The sequence below is a fragment of the Spinacia oleracea genome, chromosome 6, assembly GCF_020520425.1.
Source record: "Spinacia oleracea cultivar Varoflay chromosome 6, BTI_SOV_V1, whole genome shotgun sequence".
NCBI lineage: Eukaryota > Viridiplantae > Streptophyta > Magnoliopsida > Caryophyllales > Amaranthaceae > Spinacia > Spinacia oleracea.
Genome location: NC_079492.1, coordinates 99,058,459 through 99,083,524, shown reverse-complemented (window position 1 = coordinate 99,083,524; position 25,066 = coordinate 99,058,459). Strand labels below are relative to the sequence as shown.

General features: G+C 37.4%; 1 protein-coding gene across 31 annotated transcripts in view; it reads right to left on the bottom strand.

The window, feature by feature from the left end:
* The window catches only part of LOC110804527 (uncharacterized), a 28,899-nt gene extending 10,851 nt beyond the window's left edge, over positions 1-18,048 (bottom strand). For 2 of the 31 annotated variants that reach the window (XR_008923350.1, XR_008923358.1), the window contains exons 1-2: positions 16,851-18,048; positions 10,343-14,211 (exon numbers count right to left, since the gene is read on the bottom strand). Coding sequence is in view for 12 of the 31 variants with exons in the window: in XM_056831466.1 (XP_056687444.1) it covers positions 3,177-3,926 (750 nt within the window). In the remaining 19 variants the exon portion in view is untranslated. The other 29 variants (XM_056831468.1, XM_056831473.1, XM_056831469.1 and 26 more) reach the window with 29 other exon arrangements.
* Between the last annotated feature and the right edge of the window lie 7,018 nt (positions 18,049-25,066).

Here is a 25,066-nt window from a genome sequence, read left to right as displayed (position 1 = left end):
CACATTAGAAGCTCGTCGCTGAACATTAGAAACTACGTATAGCATGTTAGAAAATCGCAACACATTTTATTAATAATCGAAAATCAAAATATTAATTCGTTTAACATTTTTACAAATCGTAAAACATATAACTCGCCGATAAGCATAATAACACATTATTAACACGCTAATACTAAAAACGACTCTTACGCAATGAAAATGTGCACAAAAGACACGTTTAGAGCAAAAACGACTAAAATATGCGCAAGACGGGAAAATGTTACAATTAATGCAAAAATGCAACAAACGAACTAAAAATGATAAAACTAAGCAAAAATAATAATAAAACGCTAATAAAATGAACTAAAATCCTAAGCTAAGAGCGACATAAATGTCGCTCATGAAACTCCCCCAAGGTAAACCTTTGCTTGTCCTCAAGCAAAGCTAGAATGAGAAACGCGAAGGAGAATGAGCTTATTTATTCAAAATCAAAATTACGAAAATAAGAACTACAAGAATGCACACTAACTCACTTTCGTAGGAATCACAGTTGCATTTAAGCACATGCAACAAGCTCTTTAAACCCCACAATCGCTCATGAGGGCGAGTGGGATCTCGCAAGGGTTTCCAAAGAGAACCACCCATAACTCTTCCAAAAATTTGAATCAAGGCAAGACCTAAAAAGGAAAACAAACCAAGAAAAAGGAAGAAAAGAAAAAGAAAGAAATGAAAAAGAAAGAAATGAAAAGGAAATAGAAAAGAAAGAAAAATGAAACTACAAAATTCAAGAAAATGGCCTTTATTATGGAACGAGCACAAAAGAATGCTAATATTAGTAACCAATAAACGAATGCACACTAACACCTATCCTAGGTCGAGTGAAGAATTCAAATGCGAAGCAAAGAGAACTAAGGGTTCGCACTTATCAATTCCCCTTCAGCCGAGCATACCACGTCAAATCTCTAGATCCCATCCACCCTTAAGAATAGTTTCTCATGACGTCGCGAAGGCGCCGGAAAACAAGAATTGCAAGGGAGAAGAAAAGGTTACCCGACATCTTAGCATGACAATCTCATTCCAAAAATTTGACCAAATCCTCCCTCCACCGACAAAAACTCAACTCAAAAGGGTCAAGAGGACTTTTTAGGGTGTAACGTAAGCTAGGGGTAAGGTGTGGAACAAATTTGGTAATTGGTGCTCAAACCTAAAGTGAAGCGCAATGAATAAACTCAACTCAAGCAAATCGAACCAAAACAAACTCATACCACTTATTTGGGGTACCCCCAAGCTTATTCAACAACAAAACTAAACTAAAACTCTTTTTGAACTTTTCTTGATTCGATTTTCTCTTTTATTGTGTTTCAAATGAAACTTTTCTCATTGCCTTGTTTTTCCTCTGTTTTTGGCTTTTTCAAAACTTCCCTTTCTCTTTTTGCTTTTGCTTATTTATTCACTATTTACAACACATTTCCCAAACTTTGCCATTCATACCAATATCAATCATTCCTCAACTTTGCATAATAATTCAAAACCACCAAGCATCATATCTCAAAGCTTCACTATCACTTCTAAGGGTGAAAATAAAACAAAGGCTAATAGGCTTGTAATATGCTTATAAGAAATGAAGGGGAAAGGCTTAAATGGCTTAGCAAGGGGGCAAGTGCAAACAAAAATATATGAGAAAAATAGAAAATAAAGTCCTAAACTAAAAAGAAAAATAGTCACCGAAAGAAATGCCTCCATCGTCCCCTAAAGTAGTTCGGTCGCGGTCTTGGGAAGGACAAGGTCAAATTCGGGAGATAAGAAAGTCAATGCCAAGGATCCATGCCACTCAATATATGTATACAATGTGTTTGGGCTAATGTGAATAAGATCCTCACAAATGGGAGAAAATACCACTCTCTCCGATTTCAAGTCACTAGAGAGAACGACATCGTCTTACCACAAACCAAGGGTTGAAGACTCATGCTACCCAAAGTTCTAACCAACTTTCTTAACACCTAAATCCTAGATTCGACCCAAACATTGAAAATTGTGCAAATATCTACCAGTTAGGAATAAAAGCATTCTAAACTACAAGTTCCATTTTTATTACGCCCAAATCAAGAATAATGCCTAAGAAACCTAGAAAAACTTGCCTTGACAAAGATCGAAAAGGAAAAAGAAAGAAAAGAAATGAAAAAGAAAAGAAGGAAAAGAAAAGGAAGTAAAAAGAAAAGGAAAAATAAAGAAAATAAAAGAAACTAATCAAGAAATATGCACAAAATCCGAAATATTCACAAAATCAAGCAATCCATCACATGGAGATCAAAGTAGTAAACAATAGAATCTCCCCCCAAGCTTGAATTAGGCCATGTCCTCAAGGCCTAAAACGAAACTAGGAGGGGCACAACTACCCATCCAACCAATGCCCCGCATATATAAATGATGCCCGACCCCAAAGAATGCAAGAGAGTTAGAATGATATTACCGGAAATGTCGTGGGAGCTAGTCCCGCAAAGAACCGTAATAACGAACGAACTCACTAATAAGAATAGTCGGACATGGCAAAGATGGATGCAAAGATTTCCACATCAACTAAAGCTTGTAGGCACAAAAACTTCAAAAATCAAGAAAAATTAGTAAACATGGCCCAAATGGCCAACACCCACGGGTTGCCTCCCGAGAAGCGCTCTTTTTACGTCATTAGCTTGACGCCTTTTACCTCTAGTAAGTACCCCGACAACGATCGCAATAGTTTGTCATATCCAATGGCAAACATATCCAAGAGTAACAAGTAGGCAAGAGTCAAAAGAGAAGCAAGCACAAAGTAAAATGCAACTCTATGCCTACGGGGTGTGGGGTGCCGAGAGTAAGAAAAATCAAAAGGAAAAATAAGGAAATAAGAAGAAGAATCAAAAGGAGAAGGAGAAAAAGGGAAAAGAGAAGCCTCATGCTCCTCAACGAACTCTTTTTGGGTGGCAAGAGAGCCAATTTCCTTAATATTGTTCAAACATGGCATAGGGGAATGAATGGAGGGTGGGAGATCCTCAAGTGGCGGGGTTCGGAGAAAATAAGGAAGTGAGATGAGAAAGGAAGGATAAATCTCGAGTTTCTTGATTTGGAAAGGGGTATGAGGGAAGGGAGTGGGAACACAAGTTTCACAAATAACTTCACTCACATCACAAGGAGCACAAGAAATCTCAACAAGGGATTTTTCAACCAAATTCACATCCATCAACTTCATTATAAATCGCGGAATCATCCAAAACCACCAAATTAGGTGCTTCACACTCAATGACATCCTCAATAGAATTATGACATCCCAAATGAACCAAATCATTCTCAATATTCAATGGGCAATCATCAATGGGGTGAGAGTCACTTTCGCTCAAGGGAAGGGAGGTGGGGGAAAGAGGAACAACCTCTAAGTTCAATACCTCACCATTTTCAACATCATTCTCATCACTAGATTGATTATCATCCTTAGCATAACATGAATCATAATCATAATCATAATCATCATCATCAATATAATTGCGACACGGACAAGATTTGGAAAATTCACAATGCAAGGAGTTTTGAGAATCAACATGGGGAGAATGGTTGTCATCAAGATCATGAGCATTAGCATTAGAAGCATGAGGGAAATCATTAACATTCATGCAAGGATGCGAAAGATCACGAGAATAAGCATGAGATTCAAAATATTGAACTCTAGCAAACCACGTAAAGAAAGGCATGGCATCTCTCCAATGCATGTGTTGAAGCTCTCCATTACAATTGGATTGAAGAATCTCAAATGTTTCCCTATTCACTCCATAATATATGGCATTAAAAAAGTCCCATCCCGTTAAACCATTAACAGTTCCATGGGTGCAACGATATTCAATCACCGCACTTACTCTATTATAGTACATCCAAAATGGTTCATGAACAACTTGAGGAATATAGAACACTCTTGACATTTTTTTTTTGATTTTTAAATGGAAATGAAAAGAAAAGAAAATGAACTAGACTAATGAACTAGAGAGAAAAATCAAACAATGATGTCATCCCCGGCAACGGCGCCATTTTGATAGGGTGTTTTTCCGTCGTTGAAAAGAAAACCACCCGACCAAACAAAATTTATAAACTCCTAACTAACCGGCTATATTGACTATAGAGGCAAGTATAGGGATCGTCCCAAGAGAATGAATATGTTTGACGTTTCAATCTAATGCGTTCAAAAGCTAGTTCGGATGGAAAAGGAGTTTTTGAATTAATCTAATGAAAGCATGAAAAGCACGAAATGCAAACAAATAAAGAGATTCTAGAGACTTCGGGAATCGGCAATGGAAATTGAATCAAAGAAAGAACAAGGTCAAAACAATCATGATTATGCAACAACTTGGTGTATAGGGGAATAGAATCGAATGACGTGCTTTCCACCTCGCGGATGGAGCACGCGAAGCATCTAATTTATGGAAGAGCTTTCGCCTAATCCTAAACTAGACAACTTGCATATAAAAGGAACTACTATTCACTTGCATAAAATAGGCTCACAATGTCTTGCCAAACCTAAACTATGCATTCCAATCAAATCCTAATCAATTAGTATTTTCAACTACTACTCAATTAGTCATGGATATCCTATCACCAAATCACATTTAATCACAACATCAATCATGAATTTCCCCAAAATTTCACCAAATTCAATCCCAAGGCTTCAACCCTAACCTCTAGACTAAACTACTCAATTAGTATGATTAACATCAAAATTAAACTAACATTAATCCTAATCATGAAACTAATTAAATTAAAGAAAATAATTGAATTAAAGAAAATCAGAAAATTCAAACATCCAAAATTGGGGTAAAAATCAAGAACATTCAAAACATGAAACTAATTTAAGAATTCAACAATGAAATCAAGCATAAACGAAATTAATGAAGCAATTAAATAATTAAAGAACAAATCAAAAAGAAAAGTAGAATTATACCTTGAATTGTAGAAATTGCATCGAACTTGAAGAACAAAATGAAGAACAAAGCTCAAAGGCAAGAGAAAAGAAATCTGAAATTTGATGATTGAATTCACTAAGAATTGAAGAATTTGAAGCAATGAATCTTAATCCTAACCTCTAATCTAAGCCCTAATCTAATTCTCTCCCTAGAATTCTATGCTAATCCTAAGAAATGAAAGTTACGTCAAAACTTATTCGAAATAAAGCTGCGATTTTCTATTTATATTAGCAATCCCGCGTAGCCCTGTGTTCGCACGAAAGAAGCTGTGCGTTCACACCAAATACCACTGAGCCACTGCATCAATTTTGCAGATTTTTGTGCTCGCACGGGCAGAGCTGTGTGCTCGCACAGAAGCTGCTTGATCGCACATCAGACTTGCTCGATCGCACAACACCGTAGTTGCCAATTCTGCTCGTGATGTTGCTGTGATGTTCTGCTGTGATACATGGCTGCTATTCTTCTCTATTGCTGTTGTCATCATGGAGCTACAAGGCTGCTCTCAAGGCAATGCAAAGGAGCTCGTTGGTGAGCTTAAAGAGCAGTTGTAAAGCACGACTTTGGCTGCTGCAAAAGCAAGTGAACAAGGCTGCTCGTGCTGTAGCTATTCGAGTGCAGCGTGGCTGTTCTTGCTCGTGTTGCTGCAGTGTTGTGGCTGCTATCAAGGCACTTCAAGGCTTGTGGAAATGAGTCCACGAGGCTGCTGTTCGTGCACTTTGTGAGCAGCAACAAAGCTCAAACAACAGCAGCTAGGTAGATACTTCGTGTAGCTGTTGTACTTCTCGAGTGCTGCTGATGGTGGGCTATTTGTGCACTTCTATTCTACTTGATTATTGTTGTTGTATCGCTCATGTATATCTGCACATTAGAAGCTCGTCTCTGCACATTAGAAACTACGTATAGCTGTTAGAAAATCGCAACACATTTTACTAATAATCGAAAATCAAAATATTAATTCGTTTAACATTTTTACAAATCGTAAAACATATAACTCGTTGACAAGAATAATAACACATTATTAATACGCTAATACTCAAAACGACTCTTACGCAATGAGAATGCGGACAAAAGACACGTTTAGAGCAAAAACGACTAAAATATGCGCAAGACGAGAAAATGTTACGATTAATGCAAAAAAGCAACAAACGAACTAAAAACGATAAAACTAAGAAAAAATAATAATAAAACGCTAATAAAATGAACTAAAATCCTAAGCTAAGAGCGACATAAATGTCGCTCATCAGCAGCAGCTGCGCCAGGCGCTGCTGACGTGGCACAGAAGCTGCCAAACAAGGATGAAGATGTCGTCCTTGTGTTTTGCTTGTAGTGGGCGTACCTTTGTACGAATTGTACGTTGTTTGGCACGTAGTCTTGCTTGGGGATTAAGGAAGTTTGCGACTAAAAACTAGTCGTTTCGTTTTTTGAATTCGGTTTTACGGGACGAGGCCCTACTTGCTCGGTATTGTGGGTCGGCTCCCGAATTTGGATTGCTTAGTGTCATTTTGACTGGAAAAGGCCTTATAAAACCGATGGAGTGGTCCATTGGGTGAGATTGTACTTGGATTTTGAAATTGGTTTTCGGAAATTGACGAGTTTCGAAATGGGAACGGCCTCGGGGTTTGGACTTTGGCTCTTGGATTTTGGAATATATTCTAGCAATTTGGACTTCCGCACGGAGTTGTTCCAACCACCTAGCAAGGATAATGGTATCTTCATCATCCCAATTGGGAGACACGATTTCGGTGTCTACACTAGTCCTACATCGGCGTACTAAGTCGAGTCATCATCTGCATGAGAAAAAGTCGAATATACTTTGACTTGCGCTTTTTCTATACCAAAAAACCTCAGTCATAGTGGGGGCTTATAGTGGGTACATACAACCGAAAAAATGGGCAATTTTTTTCATTTTTGCATGCATACATGTAGCCACAAATTTCAAAATGCACACACAACGCATACAAAATACAAATTCAAACCAATACGAAATTCAACCATAAAAAATACAAATTCAAACCAATACACAATCCAACCATAAAAAATCCAAATTCCAATCATACAAATATCCATACAAATACAAAATACGAGCATCAATACAAAAATCCCACATACAAAGCAACCTACCCAGGGCAAAGCTAGATCTCGCAACCATGCAAGATCAGTCCGAATCATCCTCAGATACAATCACAGTCGCGACAGGTCCCTTGTGTAACAGCCCGCCCTTAACGAGCTGCTTTCTAACCACTCTTAGACTTAATTTAAACAAACTGAACGTAATTTCAACTTTAACCCTGCTACACAAACTTTAGCTCTTCGACAACTTCAAATATTTAATCACGGTTTAGCCTATTTCAATGACACTAATAAAGACCCTTAAACTTAAGTAGTTATTAAAAATTTCGGCAGCACTTCCCCTAAATATGGACAACCTAAAACTATGCTTAGGATATTACGTCATATTTTCTTTGACCTGCTTCAATTACAACATTCCAACATACAACATTTCCCAAGACATCACCAGGGTGTCACCAAACTCAACAAGGATACATATTCCATAAATAATAAACCAAAAAGCTCTAGAAAGGAATAATACAATCCATTAACAAATTGGAAGACTTAATTATACTTGGAGAATCCATAACCCGCCTTAAAACATATAAGACATCCAGAGGACTCTACGCACCTTGAACCTGAACTGAAACTCGATTCTCGCTACCTGAAAAAAAATTTAACTCTGCCCCCACCAGGACAGGTTCATCGAACAAAATCAACGGAAATCTGGGTACACATATCCAACCTAAAACTGCATTTGATAGGTGGCTAAAAATAATTTTATTTTGTTTTAGTTTGCATGTTCTGTTTCGAAAAGCAACTTCGCTTATCAAAACTCAATTGGAAAACATAACTTGATACAACGTTTCATTCAAATCGATTTCATGAAAACTTTACCATTCAAACAAAAATTTGAAAAACAATACAATAGTAATGTTCGCAATAACTTCAGACCTTACTTACCACCACAGATAGTTTCTAAATTCACAATAACATCACGTGATTAGACTCACAACTTAAGATTCATTGGGTTTTTACCATACTCTTGGTCTTTTTTCAACCATAACCTTTCTCATCCATTACTCGTAACATAGACTAAGTATTTCCCTAAAAGTAAATTTCCTCAACCATCTTTTGTGTCGCATGGTGAAACTCAACATATACACATATTCATAACTCAATGGGAAACTCATTGGTACAACATTTCCCTAGACATATAATTCTCTTCATAAAATTCTCATAACAATTCAAATGCAGATATAGACATTCATAGAAATTTATAACTCGTTGCCAAAACACACAACTCAAACTCAGCATAATAGCTTACACAATCACAACATATTAGCTTATTGTTGGGGAAAGTGAACACGAATAGAGAGGGGTTATTCAACCAACTGTCTCTCTATTTGGTGGGGGTCGTCACCCTCCTGATAAGCATACGCTTGCAAGACTTAACTAGGACATGTCCCTAATTACGGGTCTATCCCGCCTCTACGAGTCTACTTTTGTAGCACTCGCTTTACGGCCAAGCCTCTTTAACGGGTCTATCCCGCCGAACTACGGGTCTATCCCGCCTCTACGAGTCTACTTTTGTAGCACTCGCTTTACGGCCAAGCCGCTTTAACGGGTCTATCCCACCGAACTACGAGTCTACAATTGTAGCACTCGCTTTTAATGTTTTTCATCACCGATGCATGTGAGCACTATGCCACACATACTCGGCTACTTTCCCCTACTAAAGCATTTATTACCAATTCATCCGAATTCGCTCTCAAAAATATCATTTGCGCTCTTTAAACATATACTAACTTCTTACTCATTATATTTCAATAAATTCCCTTCTCAGAAGAATATCTTAATTAATAAATCATCCTCAAATTCGGTGACTCTTTGAACTTAAACCACTCACACCGTAAGATCTAGTTAACACATGAATTCACTCTTATTGATTTATTCTTTTGATCAAACTTCTTAACCAACAAACTCACAATTTGACCTTAAGAGGGTAACGTCCTTAAACATAAATCAACTTGAGACTCTAATATGATATTACTTTGGCTCGTAGTATGATTTAAATATAATAGTTAAGTTCAATTAGGTGAGCTTAGTGTGCCTGAAATGTGTTTTAGAAACGTTTATATAAATTCAACTATTCAAAATAACTTTATTATTCATAGAAATGTCCACTAGTTATTCTTCAATTCATAGGTTATTAAGGTATGAAAACTTGATCATTTATTCTAAGATACATCATTAATCTTTATAGTAAACTCCGTTTTAAAACTTGTTAAAGATTTATTTATTTACAAACTATTCTCATTTCAAGAATTCAAAACAGAACTAAAACGTCTTTAGTTATAGCCCTTCTAACTCTTAAGTTCACTAAAATACTTGAACATTTTTCAAAACTAGTTTAAATTTCATAGTTCATAAATTAAGGAAAACCATGCGATTTTAGAAAAATTTCAAAATAAGATGGCTTGTTCGGAATTATCATAACTCTTGAAATAACTCGCTAAAGATTCATTTAAATCTCGATTTTGTTTTATTTAAAAATAGTTTAGAACTTGTCATATTCCATGTTAGAAACTCTTTTTTTTTTTTAATCCTTGATTAAGAAAACAAGCATCTTTTAAGAAACTCAAGGCAAGTATACCTCGATTGGGTCAAAATTAGACTCTCCTTGAAAACAAATCTTTTTGAACTTAGTAAACTATAACTTTGATTGCACTTAATCTTATTCCAAAATCTACCATACGATTTAATATTAAGACCTTAACTCCTTAGAGACTTGAGTAGGACTCCGTCCATTATGCGCATGACTTTTGCTTAATCACTAACGTATTCAAATTATGACTAACTCTTATTGAAGACACCCTTAACCTTTTGACTCATTCACATACCTCATGATTAACCATGACACTAATTTATTCCCAAATTCAACTCAAGACCCCTTGTTGAACTCAATTATTCTAGTCGCAAAACCTCTCAACCTTTCCATCTCTTACTTGGATTCCCAATAACACCAATATTCATTTAGAAGAATAAAGATTCTTAAATCATTACAATTCAATTTGTCAGACTTATATATAGTTCAATTCATAAAACATACTTAAATTCGTAAAGCGCAATTCAATTTGCAAGACATAGTTCAATTCATAAAACAAACTTAAATTTTTAAAGCGCAATTCGATTTGCAAAACACGATTCAATTTCCAAAGCATAATTAAATTTGCAAAGCGCAATTCAGAATCTATACATATACATATATACACATAATACTTAGACTTAAAATATGATTTCAACATTGAAGATGGTTGGACGATGTGTACCTGGAATCACCACACATAAAATCCAAGAGCTACACATTCGATCACTATCCCCACCTATCCACTTATATTCCACAACTACATCCTTCTGGTTCATCTTCCTCAACAAGTCACCTCATCAAAAAAAACACGAATTAATACCTTATTAATCTAGACCGAGCAAGAAGCTAATAAGCTTCCTTGAGAAAACTTTTAATTAAATTGTTAAAACTCATTTTGAGAACTAATCCTAGACTTAGCTTGATTTTAATTAAAACCAAATTAAATTATTTGACAGGGCGTGTGTTTGAAACCTATAGTTCAATGACAATTTATTAAAATACTTAAAATTATTATTTAGTTAATATATAATCAAAACTTGAAATCTTAATTACATTAGTATTTAGAAAATCCTTTAAAGTATGAAATGTTAACTTGAGTTTCTCACTTTTCTTGCCAAACATACTCGAGTTCAATTCTATATAATAGAAATAATTTATCAAAACAATTTATTTCCATAAAATTAGTACAACTAATAAATAAATGGAGGCTTAATTAAGCTTGAATTTATACCCTCAAGGAAGTTGGAATTGCAGGAAGGAGGAAGGAACTAACAATCAAGGAAGCAATAAACAAGAACGACAAGCAGCAACAACAACGGCGGCAGAGGAGCAGGGCCACAGTGGCTCACGTGAGCAAAGAGGCGAGGCCAAAGAGAGGGGTAGGGAGGTCGGGCAACCCCACACCAACACCAAGAGCAATACACCACCAAGGCACCAACACAGCAACGACAGCGGCGGTGGAGTGGTCGTTGCACCATAACAAGAGGAAAGAGAAAATTAAAAGAAAGTTAGGGTTTCTTCAATTTGGGGGTTTTACTTGAATTCAAATAAATTAGTGACAAGAGTTTAAGAGATTACCAATCAAGTAGTGCAGCAAGCATGGAGATCCCGAAACGCCACCATCGGTGGCGGCGGTGACGCAAAGCACGAGAGGGAGGCAGAGCTAAAGAAGGTGGTAGAAACAATTCAGCAACCAGGCAACACACACCATCAGAAGCACCGACGAGGGAGAACGGAGTACGGTGGAGGCGGTGGTGGTGCGCGGCTTAGGACAGAGAGAGGAGGGTGTCGAAGGTGAGGTGAGGCAATGTCGGTGAGGAGAGAGAAGGAAAGTGAAGGAGATTGAGAGGAGAGGAGAAAGTTCATGATTCATTTAATAATAAAACAATCATTTACACACTCAGATTTATACAAACAAGCTTAAGTATAAAAATCTTAATTATTTAAATAGAATTCTCATCAACTAATTTAACAATGAAATTTTTTTTATTATTATTATTTTTATACATATATTATCCCTAATTTGATTTAAAGTAGAAACCCAATTCCATTAATATTATTGTCTTTAAATAAATTAATTTAGAATTAACAAAATGTTAACTCTTATAACAAATAAATTTTCAAAAATTTATCTCAAGGTAATACTCGAGAATCAATTCGAAAACGAGATTAATGTACTAATGAAAATCTCAAATTCATTCACTAGTTTAACAAAATTTCAAGATCTTTATCTCAAATTACGTTTAAGAGAAATTCTAATGACACATTTAAGACGATAATTACTCTTAATAGCATATTAAAAGCTGCTTAAAATCAAGGATATTACACTATACCACCCTTAAAATAAGTTTCGTCCGCGAAACTTTAAATCATAAAACTAATTATTAGAATAAAATTATAATCCTTAAAATCACAAGTTCGAAATCGTAAGGTTAGTAATCAAAGTAAAATTCTTATTCTATAATAGAAACTTAAAATTAGGATGTTCAACGCTTATAGCCACTGAACAAACATTCAATGAGGAAGAGGATTTTGGCGGGGGACAACCATTCCACAAATATGAGTACAAAGCTTTCAATAGGATTTCATTTGATGATCGAGGTTGTTAAAGATGACATGGTGATGGGAAGCTAATGTGAGGAATCACATAAGGTTTGAGGCTTCGAATTTGAATCTGTACTACAAAATGGGAGGCATTTCAATGATTTTAATGTCCTAGGAGTTATTTGAGAGTGTGAAGGAGAAATGTAGTCTTACGAAAGAACAAAAATACTAGGAATACTCGAATGGAAAGTCGATATTAAAGGAAATTCAACTCAACCACAATTAAACAATTTGAAACTCGAAAAATACTAGGTTTTGAATGATTTTAAATATTCTTTAAAACTCATTCCCACTTTTAAAAGTCGAATAGAAATTTTAGAAGAATCTTTTGACGAACACCTCCAACGATTTCAGCTAATATTATTTCTCAATTGCAATCCTCGCCTGAAACCTCCACGACCTTAATTCCTAAGATTAATCTATCTATACTTGACCTTCACTCCTAATAACTTAAATTAAATACACGAGCACAATATAAGCGAGCAAAAAATCAAATAAATGAACAAGTAGACAATTTGAAATTCTAAATCTTTCACTTAAATCCTAACACATTACTATGCTCATAACTTATCTTTCAATTCTGATCCTCCATACGCAATAAGACCAAATAAGACCACGAGAGTTCCAAAATACACGACTTAACATCAAATTTTTAAACCTTCAAGGGACCATTCCACGAACCAAATTCATCTCTTTTAACTAGAATCTTCAAGTTCTATCTCATGTTTCTAATAAAATTCCTCGATACCCCTACAAATTTAGAATTCTTTAGATTGAATTTCGATACATGACCTTTCTCAATTCAAAATAATTCTCAAACCAGTAGTCTACATTTTTCCAAATTCTACTGCCATTATATTCCCCTTTCAATATCCTTATTTTAAACTTTTGCTCATATTATCTCCCTATAACCTTATCCTTATCTAACCTTATCCTTATCTTACCTAATAGTTTTCTACGCCAAATCACTTAGATACTCATTTGACTTCCCATAATCAAACTTAAGAACTTCATTATTTAACACCCTCAATTGGTAGCCTGGAACGTTTAGTCTCTAACTCCTTAAGTAGTTATTTATTCCAATCACTATCTCACAATATTCCATCTTGACATCTAAATCGAGCTTAATGAATCCACTATGCACTTTCTCCAACAAGTCTCTTTATTCACATATTTCTAAGACGTATTTATGTCTCCTAGCTCAAAATTATTGCATATGACCATCTTGGCCTAATTCGATTTCGACAATAGTACATTGATAACCAAATATTCCACAAGAATTCAACAATCAAGCCAATCATCCCAAATATAAGTCATATATCCTTACCCCTTAATCAAACCACCAAACCTATTCCCAAATTACTTTCCGTGATGTGGAGATCACGACACACCCTAAATCAACCATGGCTCTGATATCACCTGTAACAGCCCGCCCTTAACGAGCTGCTTTCTAACCACTCTTAGACTTAATTTAAACAAACTGAACGTAATTTCAACTTTAACCCTGCTAAACAAACTTTAGCTCTTCGACAACTTCAAATATTTAATCACGGTTTAGCCTATCTCAATGACACTAATAAAGACCCTTAAACTTAAGTAGTTATTAAAAATTTCGGCAGCACTTCCCCTAAATATGGACAACCTAAAACATTGCTTAGGATATTACGTCAGATTTTCTTTCACCTGCTTCAATTACAACATTCCAACATACAACATTTCCCAAGACATCACCAGGGTGTCACCAAACTCAACAAGGATACATATTCTATAAATAATAAACCAAAAAGCTCTAGAAAGGAATAATACAATCCATTAACAAATCGGAAGACTTAAATATACTTGGAGAATCCATAACCCGCCTTGAAACATATAAGACATCCGGAGGACTCTACGCACCTTGAACCTAAACTGAAACTCGATTCTCGCTACCTGCAAAACATTTTAACTCTGCCCACACCAGGACAGGTTCATCGAACAAAATCAGCGGAAATCTGAGTACACATATCCAACCTAAAACTGCATTTGATAGGTGGCTCAAAATAATTTTATTTTGTTTTAGTTTGCATGTTCTGTTTCGAAAAGCAACTTCGCTTATCAAAACTCAATTGGAAAACATAACTTGATACAACGTTTCATTCAAATCGATTTCATGAAAACTTTATCATTCAAACAAAAATTTGAAAAACAATACAATAGTAATGTTCGCAATAACTTCAGACCTTACTTACCACCACAAATAGTTTCTAAATTCACAATAACATCACGTGATTAGACTCACAACTTAAGATTCATCGGGTTTTTACCATACTCTTGGTCTTTTTTCAACCATAACCTTTCTCATCCATTACTCATAACTTAGACTAAGTATTTCCCTAAAAGTAAATTTCCTCAACCATCTTTTGTGTCGCATGGTGAAACTCAACATATACACATATTCATAACTCATTGGTACAACATTTCCCTAGAAATATAATTCTCTTCATAAAGTTCTCATAACAATTCAAATGCAGATATAGACATTCATAGAAATTTATAACTCGTTGCCAAAACACACAACTCAAACTCAGCATAATAGCTTACACAATCACAACATATTAGCTTATTGTTGGGGAAAGTGAACACGAATAGAGAGGGGTTATTCAACCAACTGTCTCTCTATTTGGTGGGGGTCGTCACCCTCCTGATAAGCATACGCTTGCAAGACTTAACTAGGACATGTCCCTAATTACGGGTCTATCCCGCCTCTACGAGTCTACTTTTGTAGCACTCGCTTTACGGCCAAGGTGCTTTAACGGGTCTATCCCGCCGAACTACGGGTCTATCTCGTCTCTACGAGTCTACTTTTGTAGCACTCGCTTTACGGCCAAGCCGCTTTAACGGGTCTATCCCACCGAACTACGAGTCTACAATTGTAGCACTCGCTTTTAATGTTTTTCATCACCGATGCATGTGAGCACTACGCCACACATACTCGGCTACTTTCCCCTACTAAAGCATTTATTACCAATTTATCCGAATTCGCTCTCAAAAATATCATTTGCGCTCTTTAAACATATACTAGCTTCTTACTCATTATATTTCAATAAATTCCCTTCTCAGAAGAATATCTTAATTAATAAATCATCCTCAAATTCGGTGACTCTTTGAACTTAAACCACTCACACCGTAAGATCTAGTTAACACATGAATTCACTCTTATTGATTTATTCTTTTGATCAAACTTCTTAACCAACAAACTCACAATTTGACCTTAAGAGGGTAACGTCCTTAAACATAAATCAACTTGAGACTCTAATATAATATTACTTTGGCTCGTAGTATGATTTAAATATAATAGTTAAGTTCAATTAGGTGAGCTTAGTGTGCCTGAAATGTGTTTTAGAAACGTTTATATAAATTCAACTATTCAAAATAACTTTATTATTCATAGAAATGTCCACTAGTTATTCTTCAATTCATAGGTTATTAAGGTATGAAAACTTGATCATTTATTCTAAGATACATCATTAATCTTTATAGTAAACTCCGTTTTAAAACTTGTTAAAGATTTATTTATTTACAAACTATTCTCATTTCAAGAATTCAAAACAGAACTAAAACGTCTTTAGTTATAGCCCTTCTAACTCTTAAGTTCACTAAAATACTTGAACATTTTTCAAAACTAGTTTAAATTTCATAGTTCATAAATTAAGGAAAACCATGCGATTTTAGAAAAATTTCAAAATAAGATGGCTTGTTCGGAATTATCATAACTCTTGAAATAACTCGCTAAAGATTCATTTAAATCTCGATTTTGTTTTATTTAAAAATAGTTTAGAACTTGTCATATTCCATGTTAGAAACTCATTTTTTTTTTTTAATCCTTGATTAAGAAAACAAGCATCTTTTAAGAAACTCAAGGCAAGTATACCTCGATTGGGTCAAAATTAGACTCTCCTTGAAAACAAATCTTTTTGAACTTAGTAAACTATAACTTTGATTGCACTTAATCTTATTCCAAAATCTACCATACGATTTAATATTAAGACCTTAACTCCTTAGAGACTTGAGTAGGACTCCGTCCATTATGCGCATGACTTTTGCTTAATCACTAACGTATTCAAATTATGACTAACTCTTATTGAAGACACCCTTAACCTTTTGACTCATTCACATACCTCATGATTAACCATGACACTAATTTATTCCCAAATTCAACTCAAGACCCCTTGTTGAACTCAATTATTCTAGTCGCAAAACCTCTCAACCTTTCCATCTCTTACTTGGATTCCCAATAGCACCAATATTCATTTAGAAGAATAAAGATTCTTAAATCATTACAATTCAATTTGTCAGACATATATATAGTTCAATTCATAAAACATACTTAAATTCGTAAAGCGCAATTCAATTTGCAAGACATAGTTCAATTCATAAAACAAACTTAAATTTTTAAAGCGCAATTCGATTTGCAAAACACGATTCAATTTCCAAAGCATAATTAAATTTGCAAAGCGCAATTCAGAATCTATACATATACATATATACACATAATACTTAGACTTAAAATATGATTTCAACATTGAAGATGGTTGGACGATGTGTACCTGGAATCACCACACATAAAATCCAAGAGCTACACATTCGATCACTATCCCCACCTATCCACTTATATTCCACAACTACATCCTTCTGGTTCATCTTCCTCAACAAGTCACCTCATCAAACAAAACACGAATTAATACCTTATTAATCTAGACCGAGCAAGAAGCTAATAAGCTTCCTTGAGAAAACTTTTAATTAAATTGTGAAAACTCATTTTTAGAACTAATCCTAGACTTAGCTTGATTTTAATTAAAACCAAATTAAATTATTTGACAGGGCGTGTGTTTGAAACCTATAGTTCAATGACAATTTATTAAAATACTTAAAATTATTATTTAGTTAATATATAATCAAAACTTGAAATCTTAATTACATTAGTATTTAGAAAATCCTTTAAAGTATGAAATGTTAACTTGAGTTTCTCACTTTTCTTGCCAAACATACTCGAGTTCAATTCTATAGAATAGAAATAATTTATCAAAACAATTTATTTCCATAAAATTAGTACAACTAATAAATAAATGGAGGCTTAAGTGAGCTTGAATTTATACCCTCAAGGAAGTTGGAATCGCAGGAAGGAGGAAGGAACCAACAATCAAGGAAGCAATAAACAAGAACGACAAGCAGCAACAACAACGGCGGCAGAGGAGCAGGGCCACAGCGGCTCACGTGAGCAGAGAGGCGAGGCCAAAGAGAGGGGTAGGGAGGTCGGGCAACCCCACACCAAGACCAAGAGCAATACACCACCAAGGCACCAACACAGCAACGACAGCGGCGATGGAGTGGTCGTTGCACCATAACAAGAGGAAAGAGAAAATTAAAAGAAAGTTAGGGTTTCTTCAATTTGGGGGTTTTACTTGAATTCATTTAAATTAGTGACAAGAGTTTAAGAGATTACCAATCAAGTAGTGCAGCAAGCATGGAGATCCCGAAACGCCACCGTCGGTGGCGGCGGTGACGCAAAGCACGAGAGGGAGGCAGAGCTAAAGAAGGTGGTAGAAACAATTCAGCAACCAGGCAACACACACCATCAGAAGCATCGACGAGGGAGAACGGAGTACGGTGGAGGCGGTGGTGGTGCGCGGCTCAGGACAGAGAGAGGAGGGTGTCGAAGGTTAGGTGAGGCAATGTCGGTGAGGAGAGAGAAGGAAAGTGAAGGAGATTGAGAGGAGAGGAAAAAGTTCATGATTCATTTAATAATAAAACAATCATTTACACACTCAGATTTATACAAACAAGCTTAAGTATAAAAACCTTAATTATTTAAATAGAATTCTCATTAACTAATTTAACAATGAAATTTTTATTATTATTATTTTTTTTATATACATATGTTATCCCTAATTTGATTTAAAGTAGAAATCCCAATTCCATTAAAATTATTGTCTTTAAATAAATTAATTTAGAATTAACAAAATGTTAACTCTTATAACAAATAAATTTTCAAAAATTTATCTCAAGGTAATACTCGAGAATCAATTCGAAAACGAGATTAATGTACTAATGAAAATCTCAAATTCATTCACTAGTTTAACAAAATTTCAAGATCTTAATCTCAAATTACGTTTAAGAGAAATTCTAATGACATATTTAAGACGATAATTACTCTTAATAGCATATTAAAAGCTGCTTAAAATCAAGGATATTACACCTTGCCCCTGTTCTGGCTCATGTACAACTCCCAGGGTAGTTCGCTCCTACTCTGAAATGCGAAGTGTACAAAGAAACTGCTGAGGTCCCTGCTGACGGGAAAAGAACTGATAAGACTGTTGGGCCGCAGCAAATCTGCGCCGCCTCTCCATCTCCTCGAACAAGTGTACTCGCTCCATTTCCTGGAATTGAGCCCAGGCCAATGCACCAAAGTCAGGTTCGCAAGGCTGGGAACTGCTCACTCCAAAGTTACCAACAGGATGAGTCACAAAAGGCACCTAACCGCCTGCATCTCAAAATGAGTACGAATACGTACCAGCCTGGGTAGAAGAAGAGGGAGCATCCCTCATATCAGCATCTGAACGCCTCCAAAAATTCTCAGCATTGGAGCCAAGGCCTAGACCCAGGGTCTGCCCAGTCTGCTCTGTCGAAGCACCAGTCCGAGGAAACCTATCCTCGGACTCTCTAAGGTCCCGTTGACGTTCCTATACAAAGTTCAAAGTTCAAATATCAGATATCCATGTGCAAATTTCAAATACAAGCAAACCAATATAGTTAACTCACAGCTCGGTCTCGACCAACAAGCTTCCTGGTCAGCTTGACACAATGCTTCTCCAGGGAATCAATTACAACCATCCAACGGTGCACTCTCGCCCGAGGCGCCTGCATATATACAAAATTCAAAGTCAATTTCTATATTCAAGAATACAACAATTTCAAGGAATACAAAATCACTCACCGCTGCATAGTGCTCCGGAAGGGCATTGGCCGCCATCCGCTCTAAGGGAGGGGTCCCTAGAACAAGGAACTCTACCTGCTCCCCGTTCGAGCCCTCATAACGGAGGACCCTTTCAGCATAGGGAACGTCCTCCAGGTCGATCTCCTCGACCTGCAACACACATACAAGATTTTATTCATACAAGAATACAAAGAAATACAAGAATACAAGATTCAAGTTCAAAATTTACCGGTGGCAAGAAACGAACTGCCGCAACAAGCCTCGGAAAGAAGTCTCTGTAGCTGCCAGCCCTATTTACAAATCTCGGCCAAGGGAGAGATTCAACACCTGCTTTCACAACATCCAGGTAGGCTCGAATAGCATCAGCAGCCTTCAGCATTATAGACTCTGGAGGGTCTAGAGGAACAAGCCGATCTGTAGTACTATGCTGGAGAATCACTCGCTCACCCAAGTACCACATGGGGCGATAAACCCCCAAAATCAGCACCCGTTGCTCAGACATGGAGTAGGCTCGAACATTCGGGGCGGGTATGGGCACATCCCAAAAAGGGCGCCAACACACCTACAAAGCAGACAGCTCATTCAATATACAAAATACAACTTATTCAAGGCTCTATAAAGTACAAATGTACCTTCTCAAAAGGTGTGACCCGCAAAGCTCTGCTGAATTCCGCTACATTCACCTTAGTGTGCTCCGCTCCCTTCGAAGAAGTAGCAAACAGGTAAGCCACAACTCCAGGGCGAGAAGGCGCTAAGCCAGGGAAATGCTCATACGCCCAAATCTTCAAGCAAACAAGACGCCAGTCAGTCTTATGCGAACAAAGTGCAAGATACAAACTACAAAGTACAAGTACAAGATACAAGTTCAAGGAGCCTCAACAACCTCCAGCACTCTGCACAGGGCCGTTATGCTAACTAAGCTCTCCAAAGCAGTCCTAGGAGTATTCTTCATCTCGTACAAAATGTGGCTATACGCCAAGCTACCCTAGCTGAGCCCCGAGACAGCCTGCAAGCCCCTTAAAAACTCCAAGTGGCGCACCAACACGCGACTATTCCTGCCGGGGATGATCATCCGGCATATGAGCACCAGAAGGAAAAAGTCGAACCTTCTGCTCCGTTGTGGTGCCAGCCATCCCAATACCCATCAATATCACGCCCACAAAAGAAGCGATGTCGCTATCAGCAATCAAATCTACGATAGGGACTATCAAATCCCTGACGCCAATAGATCTCGAGGTCAATCTGGAGACAAAAGCAACCTCCCTCTCAGAAAACGGGAGGCCAATGATCATGGCAAACTCGAAGGGAGTGATAGTAATCTCCCCTCAACACATCTGGAACGTGTTAGTGGTTTCCACCACCACTCCAAGAGAGCATGTGTCCGGACTTTGACGCCCATCATTCCCTCAAAACCTCTTAGCGCCTCCCAATAAGGTGGTGAAGCCGGCCCGCGTGCAAATGCCTCGGGCATCCTCGTCAGCTGCATGAATGGTCTGAAAAGCCTCCAAGAGGTCCTCTTGCAACCAAAACACCAGAATCACCGTCCTATCGGTCTATAAAACGGGCAGGTTAGTATAAATGGATCCAATTCAAATTTACAAAATCAAAAGAAGAGTACAAGGAATACCATACCGATTCGTGGCCGCTGAGACAAATGATGTCTCAGATGGAATACAAGCTTTGTCGGTCACCAGCCACAAACATCGAAAGTAGACCTTCCTCGAGGGGTCATGCTTGAAGGAAGCGCCTCCATCTCAACAGCCTCATTGTCAGAAGTGTAGGGGAATACAGTTAAATACATATAACATGTGCGGAACAATCCCCAAAGCCAGGAAACATGTATAAAGTACAGATTAAGCAAACTTACATTCGAAGCATGTTTTCCCGAGTTTATGATTCACGAACACGAACAAAGAAATCCAATCGTTGTTCCTTTATTTGGTTCACCGACACGTTCAGATCCGTCTTGAGATTCGTAGCTTAGACAATTCTCAAGAGTGTTTGCTTTTGGGAAGAACAGTTTAATGCAGAGAGCAAAATTGAACGTACGTAATTTTCAGAATTAGGTTTAGAGTTAGGAAAAACTAACTTGGAGTGTGGAATATAACCTTAGGTTATATTGTGTGGAACCAGCCAAGGCTCAAGGCCTTAACCGGCCACACACTTACACTCACCGAAGCCATATAGCAGCTGAAGCCCACAAAGCAGCCAAGCATCACAAGAATGGGCCATGGGCCTCGCTGATCTGCTCGATGCGCTGCTGCCCCATCGATGCGCGCACACTCGTCCCTACAAGCTGGCTGCTTGCTACACGCGAGCTTGCTGGCTCGTTGGGCCTTGCGCGAATGCGCGCTTGGCTCGATGGGCAAGAAGCTCCGTTGTGGCTCGTATTTGCGACGAACGCCTTACGGCAATTAATTATCGTATCGTACATGACGAATCACCGTCGTATGATACGATTATTCGTTTCGCCTAGCTTACGAATATTCGTGATACGATATGTGATTCCAATCCAAGGTCATATCGTATATTATGTTTTTCCGAACTAATTCCCGAAAAGCTTTTAAATGAATTTCCGATTCATTTAATCCGGTGATCTGTTACATGTCATTGGTGTGACCTTATAAGTTTAGTCAAGAGTAAGCTGTGAGCCTAATATAGATTAGAACTCACTGATCGGAAGCATTGCTCCAGCTAGCTGTTCCGATCACTTGATCTCACTGAATTAATTGTTTGTAATTAATCTGAACCTTGGTATTAGACTTAATGCACCTTGGGTGAAGGACACATTTCCTTCAATCTCCCACTTGTCATTAAGACAAGTGTGCATTCACATTCCTTTGTCGCTTAGTGTTACTTGCCGAACATAAGGTAAGATCCAAGTCATCCTTATTAGGTCCATAAGTGTTTCTCGGATTACTGAGTTCAACTGTTAAACATTTACAGAAGGTTAAGCCTTAACCATTCTGAGCACGGCCATGCATTTTCACAGTATCTAACTCTTCGAGAGGCCTTGTTACACAACAACACCAAATTTTATCAAAGATAGGAGGACAATCCATTCTTGCAATCTATGAACACTCACTTTGATAAATAGTACGCCCAATAACTGCTTTTATAGACTCCTTTTACGGTGCGACGTTTTGCTAGCATTAGAGCAAACTGATTCTCAAACGAGCAATCATAATTACACATGTTCGTAGGAATGGTTCTAATCACCATTAATGAGAACTTATGAAATGACTTTAATCTCTTAAAGTGTTCTCATGGTCAATCCGATACAAGATCCAATAAGTATCTATGCAAAAGATCCTGACATCCAGTCAATCTAGTTCAAGAAACCGAACTACAAATCTACTTGCAATCTAATATTCATTAGTCATTGGTCGTCCACCTTTCAATGACCTGGATTAGGGATCCTTTGTGACTTCAATATTCAAGTTCACTTATGGTGTTTCTTTGTCGAAGAATCCATTTTGACATCCCATTTGAATGTTTTGAATCACTTGGACTTTTCATTTAATACTAAACCAAGTTAAATGAATACGAAAATAAAATTTTAAAAATATGAAATGGTTAAAACAATTGTTTTAAACACAGATCTAACAGATGTTCTAAAACAAAACTTAGAAAATTAAAGCCATTCTCCAACATGCTTGGTTCCCATGGTTGCTACATGTGCGTTGTGCTTCACTTGTGGCAACGGTTTAGTCAATGGATCTGTGATGTTCTCATCAGTTCCAACCTGTAAATATCGATTTCTTTCCTTTCAATGATTTCTCGAAGTATGTGAAATCGCCGCAGTACGTGCTTAGACTTTTGGTGGCTCCTAGGCTCCTTTGCCTGGGCAATGGCTCCGCTATTGTCGCAATATAAAGCCATTAGTCCTTTAATGGAGGGGAACACCCCAAGTTCTTCGATGAACTTTCGAATCCAAACAGCTTCCTTTGCTGCTTGTGATGCAGCAATGTACTCGCCTTCAGTTGTAGAATCTCCAATAGTGCTTTGCTTAGCACTTTTCCAGCCATTGAGGCAGAACACAAAACCAGAATATGATCTGAAATCATCTCTGTTGGTTTTAAAGCTTGTGTCCCTATAGCCTTTAACAATCAACTCATCTGTACTACCATAGACCAGAAACTGATCCTTAGTCCTTTTCGGGTACATTAGGATATTCTTGGCAGCAGTCCAATGTGCCTCACCTGGTTCTGACTTGAACCTGCTCGTTACACTGAGTGCGAACGAAACATCCATCCTTGTAAAAATCATAGCATACATGATCGATCCAATAGCCGAAGCGTTTGGAATTCCACTCATCTTTCTATGCTCATCAGATGTCTTGGGACACTGAGTCTTGCTTAGATATATGCCATGTGTCATGGGGAGATGGCCTCTCTTGGCTTCCATCATATTGAACCTAGCTAGCACTTTGTCAATGTAAGTGCTCTTGCTTAGTCCAATCATCCTCTTAGATCTATCCCTATAGATCTTGATGCCCAATATGTATTGTGCCTCTCCTAAGTCCTTCATTGAGATACACTGTCCAAGCCAAATCTTTACAGACTCCAGCATAGGAATGTCGTTTCCAATAAGTAGTATGTCATCTACATACAAGACTAGGAATGCAATTTTACTCCCACTGACCTTCTTGTATACACAAGATTCGTCCTGATTCTTGATGAAGCCAAACTTATTGACTGCTTCATCAAATTGTTTATTCCAGCTCCTTGATGCCTGCTTTAATCCATAAATGGATTTATTAAGCTTGCATACCTTTCCTTGATTCTTTTAATCGACAAAACCCTCCGGATGTGTGATAAACACAGTCTCTTCAAGAACACCATTCAAGAAGGCAGTTTTGACATCCATTTGCCATATTTCATAGTCATGAAACGCGACAATCGCAAGGATTATCCGAATAGACTTAAGCATGGTGACTGGAGAAAAGGTTTCATCGTAGTCAACGCCATGAACTTGCTTGTAACCTTTTGCTACCAATCTAGCCTTGTATATGTATACAATTTCATCTTTGTCTTTCTTCAATTCGAAGACCCATTTGCATCCGATAGGTGTAAACCCATCCGGAAAATCTACCAAATCCCAGACTTGATTTTCTGACATGGAGTCTATCTCGGATTTCATGGCCTCTAACCATTTAGTGGAGCTTGGGCTCGTCATAGCTTTCTTTTAGGTCATAGGTTCATCACTATCTAATATGAGAAAATCTAAGTTTTCAGTCAAGAGGACGCCTGTCCATCTGTCCGGTTGAACCTTAGTTCTATGTGACCTACGAGGGGCAACAACATCTTGAGGAACTACTCCCACTGGCTCTTCTAAAGGCCTTGGAGGTTCTTCACCTTGAACTGCTTCGTTGTTCATCTCAAATCTCTTCGAGGTCTAGGATTCTCCCACTTGTCAATTTGGAAATATGATTTCTTTCCAAAAAGACACCGTCACGAGCAACGGATACTTTGTTCTCGGACTTGTTGTAGTAGTAATACCCTATGTTTCTTTTGGATACCCAACGATAAATATTTGTCAGATTTTGGTTCGAGCTTGTCTGAAATTAATCGCTTGACATATGCTTCGCAACCCCAAATCTTTATAAAAGACAACTTTGCAAGTTTCCCAGTCCATAATTCGTATGGAGTCTTTTTAACAACTTTTGGCGGAGCACGATTCAGTGTTAGTACTGCTGTTTGCAACGCATGTCCCCAAAATTGTGAAGGAAGTTCGGCCTGACCCATCATTGACCTGACCATATCGAGTAAGGTCATGTTTCTACGTTCTGACACTCCATTCCATTGAGGTGTCCCCGGAGCAGTCAAT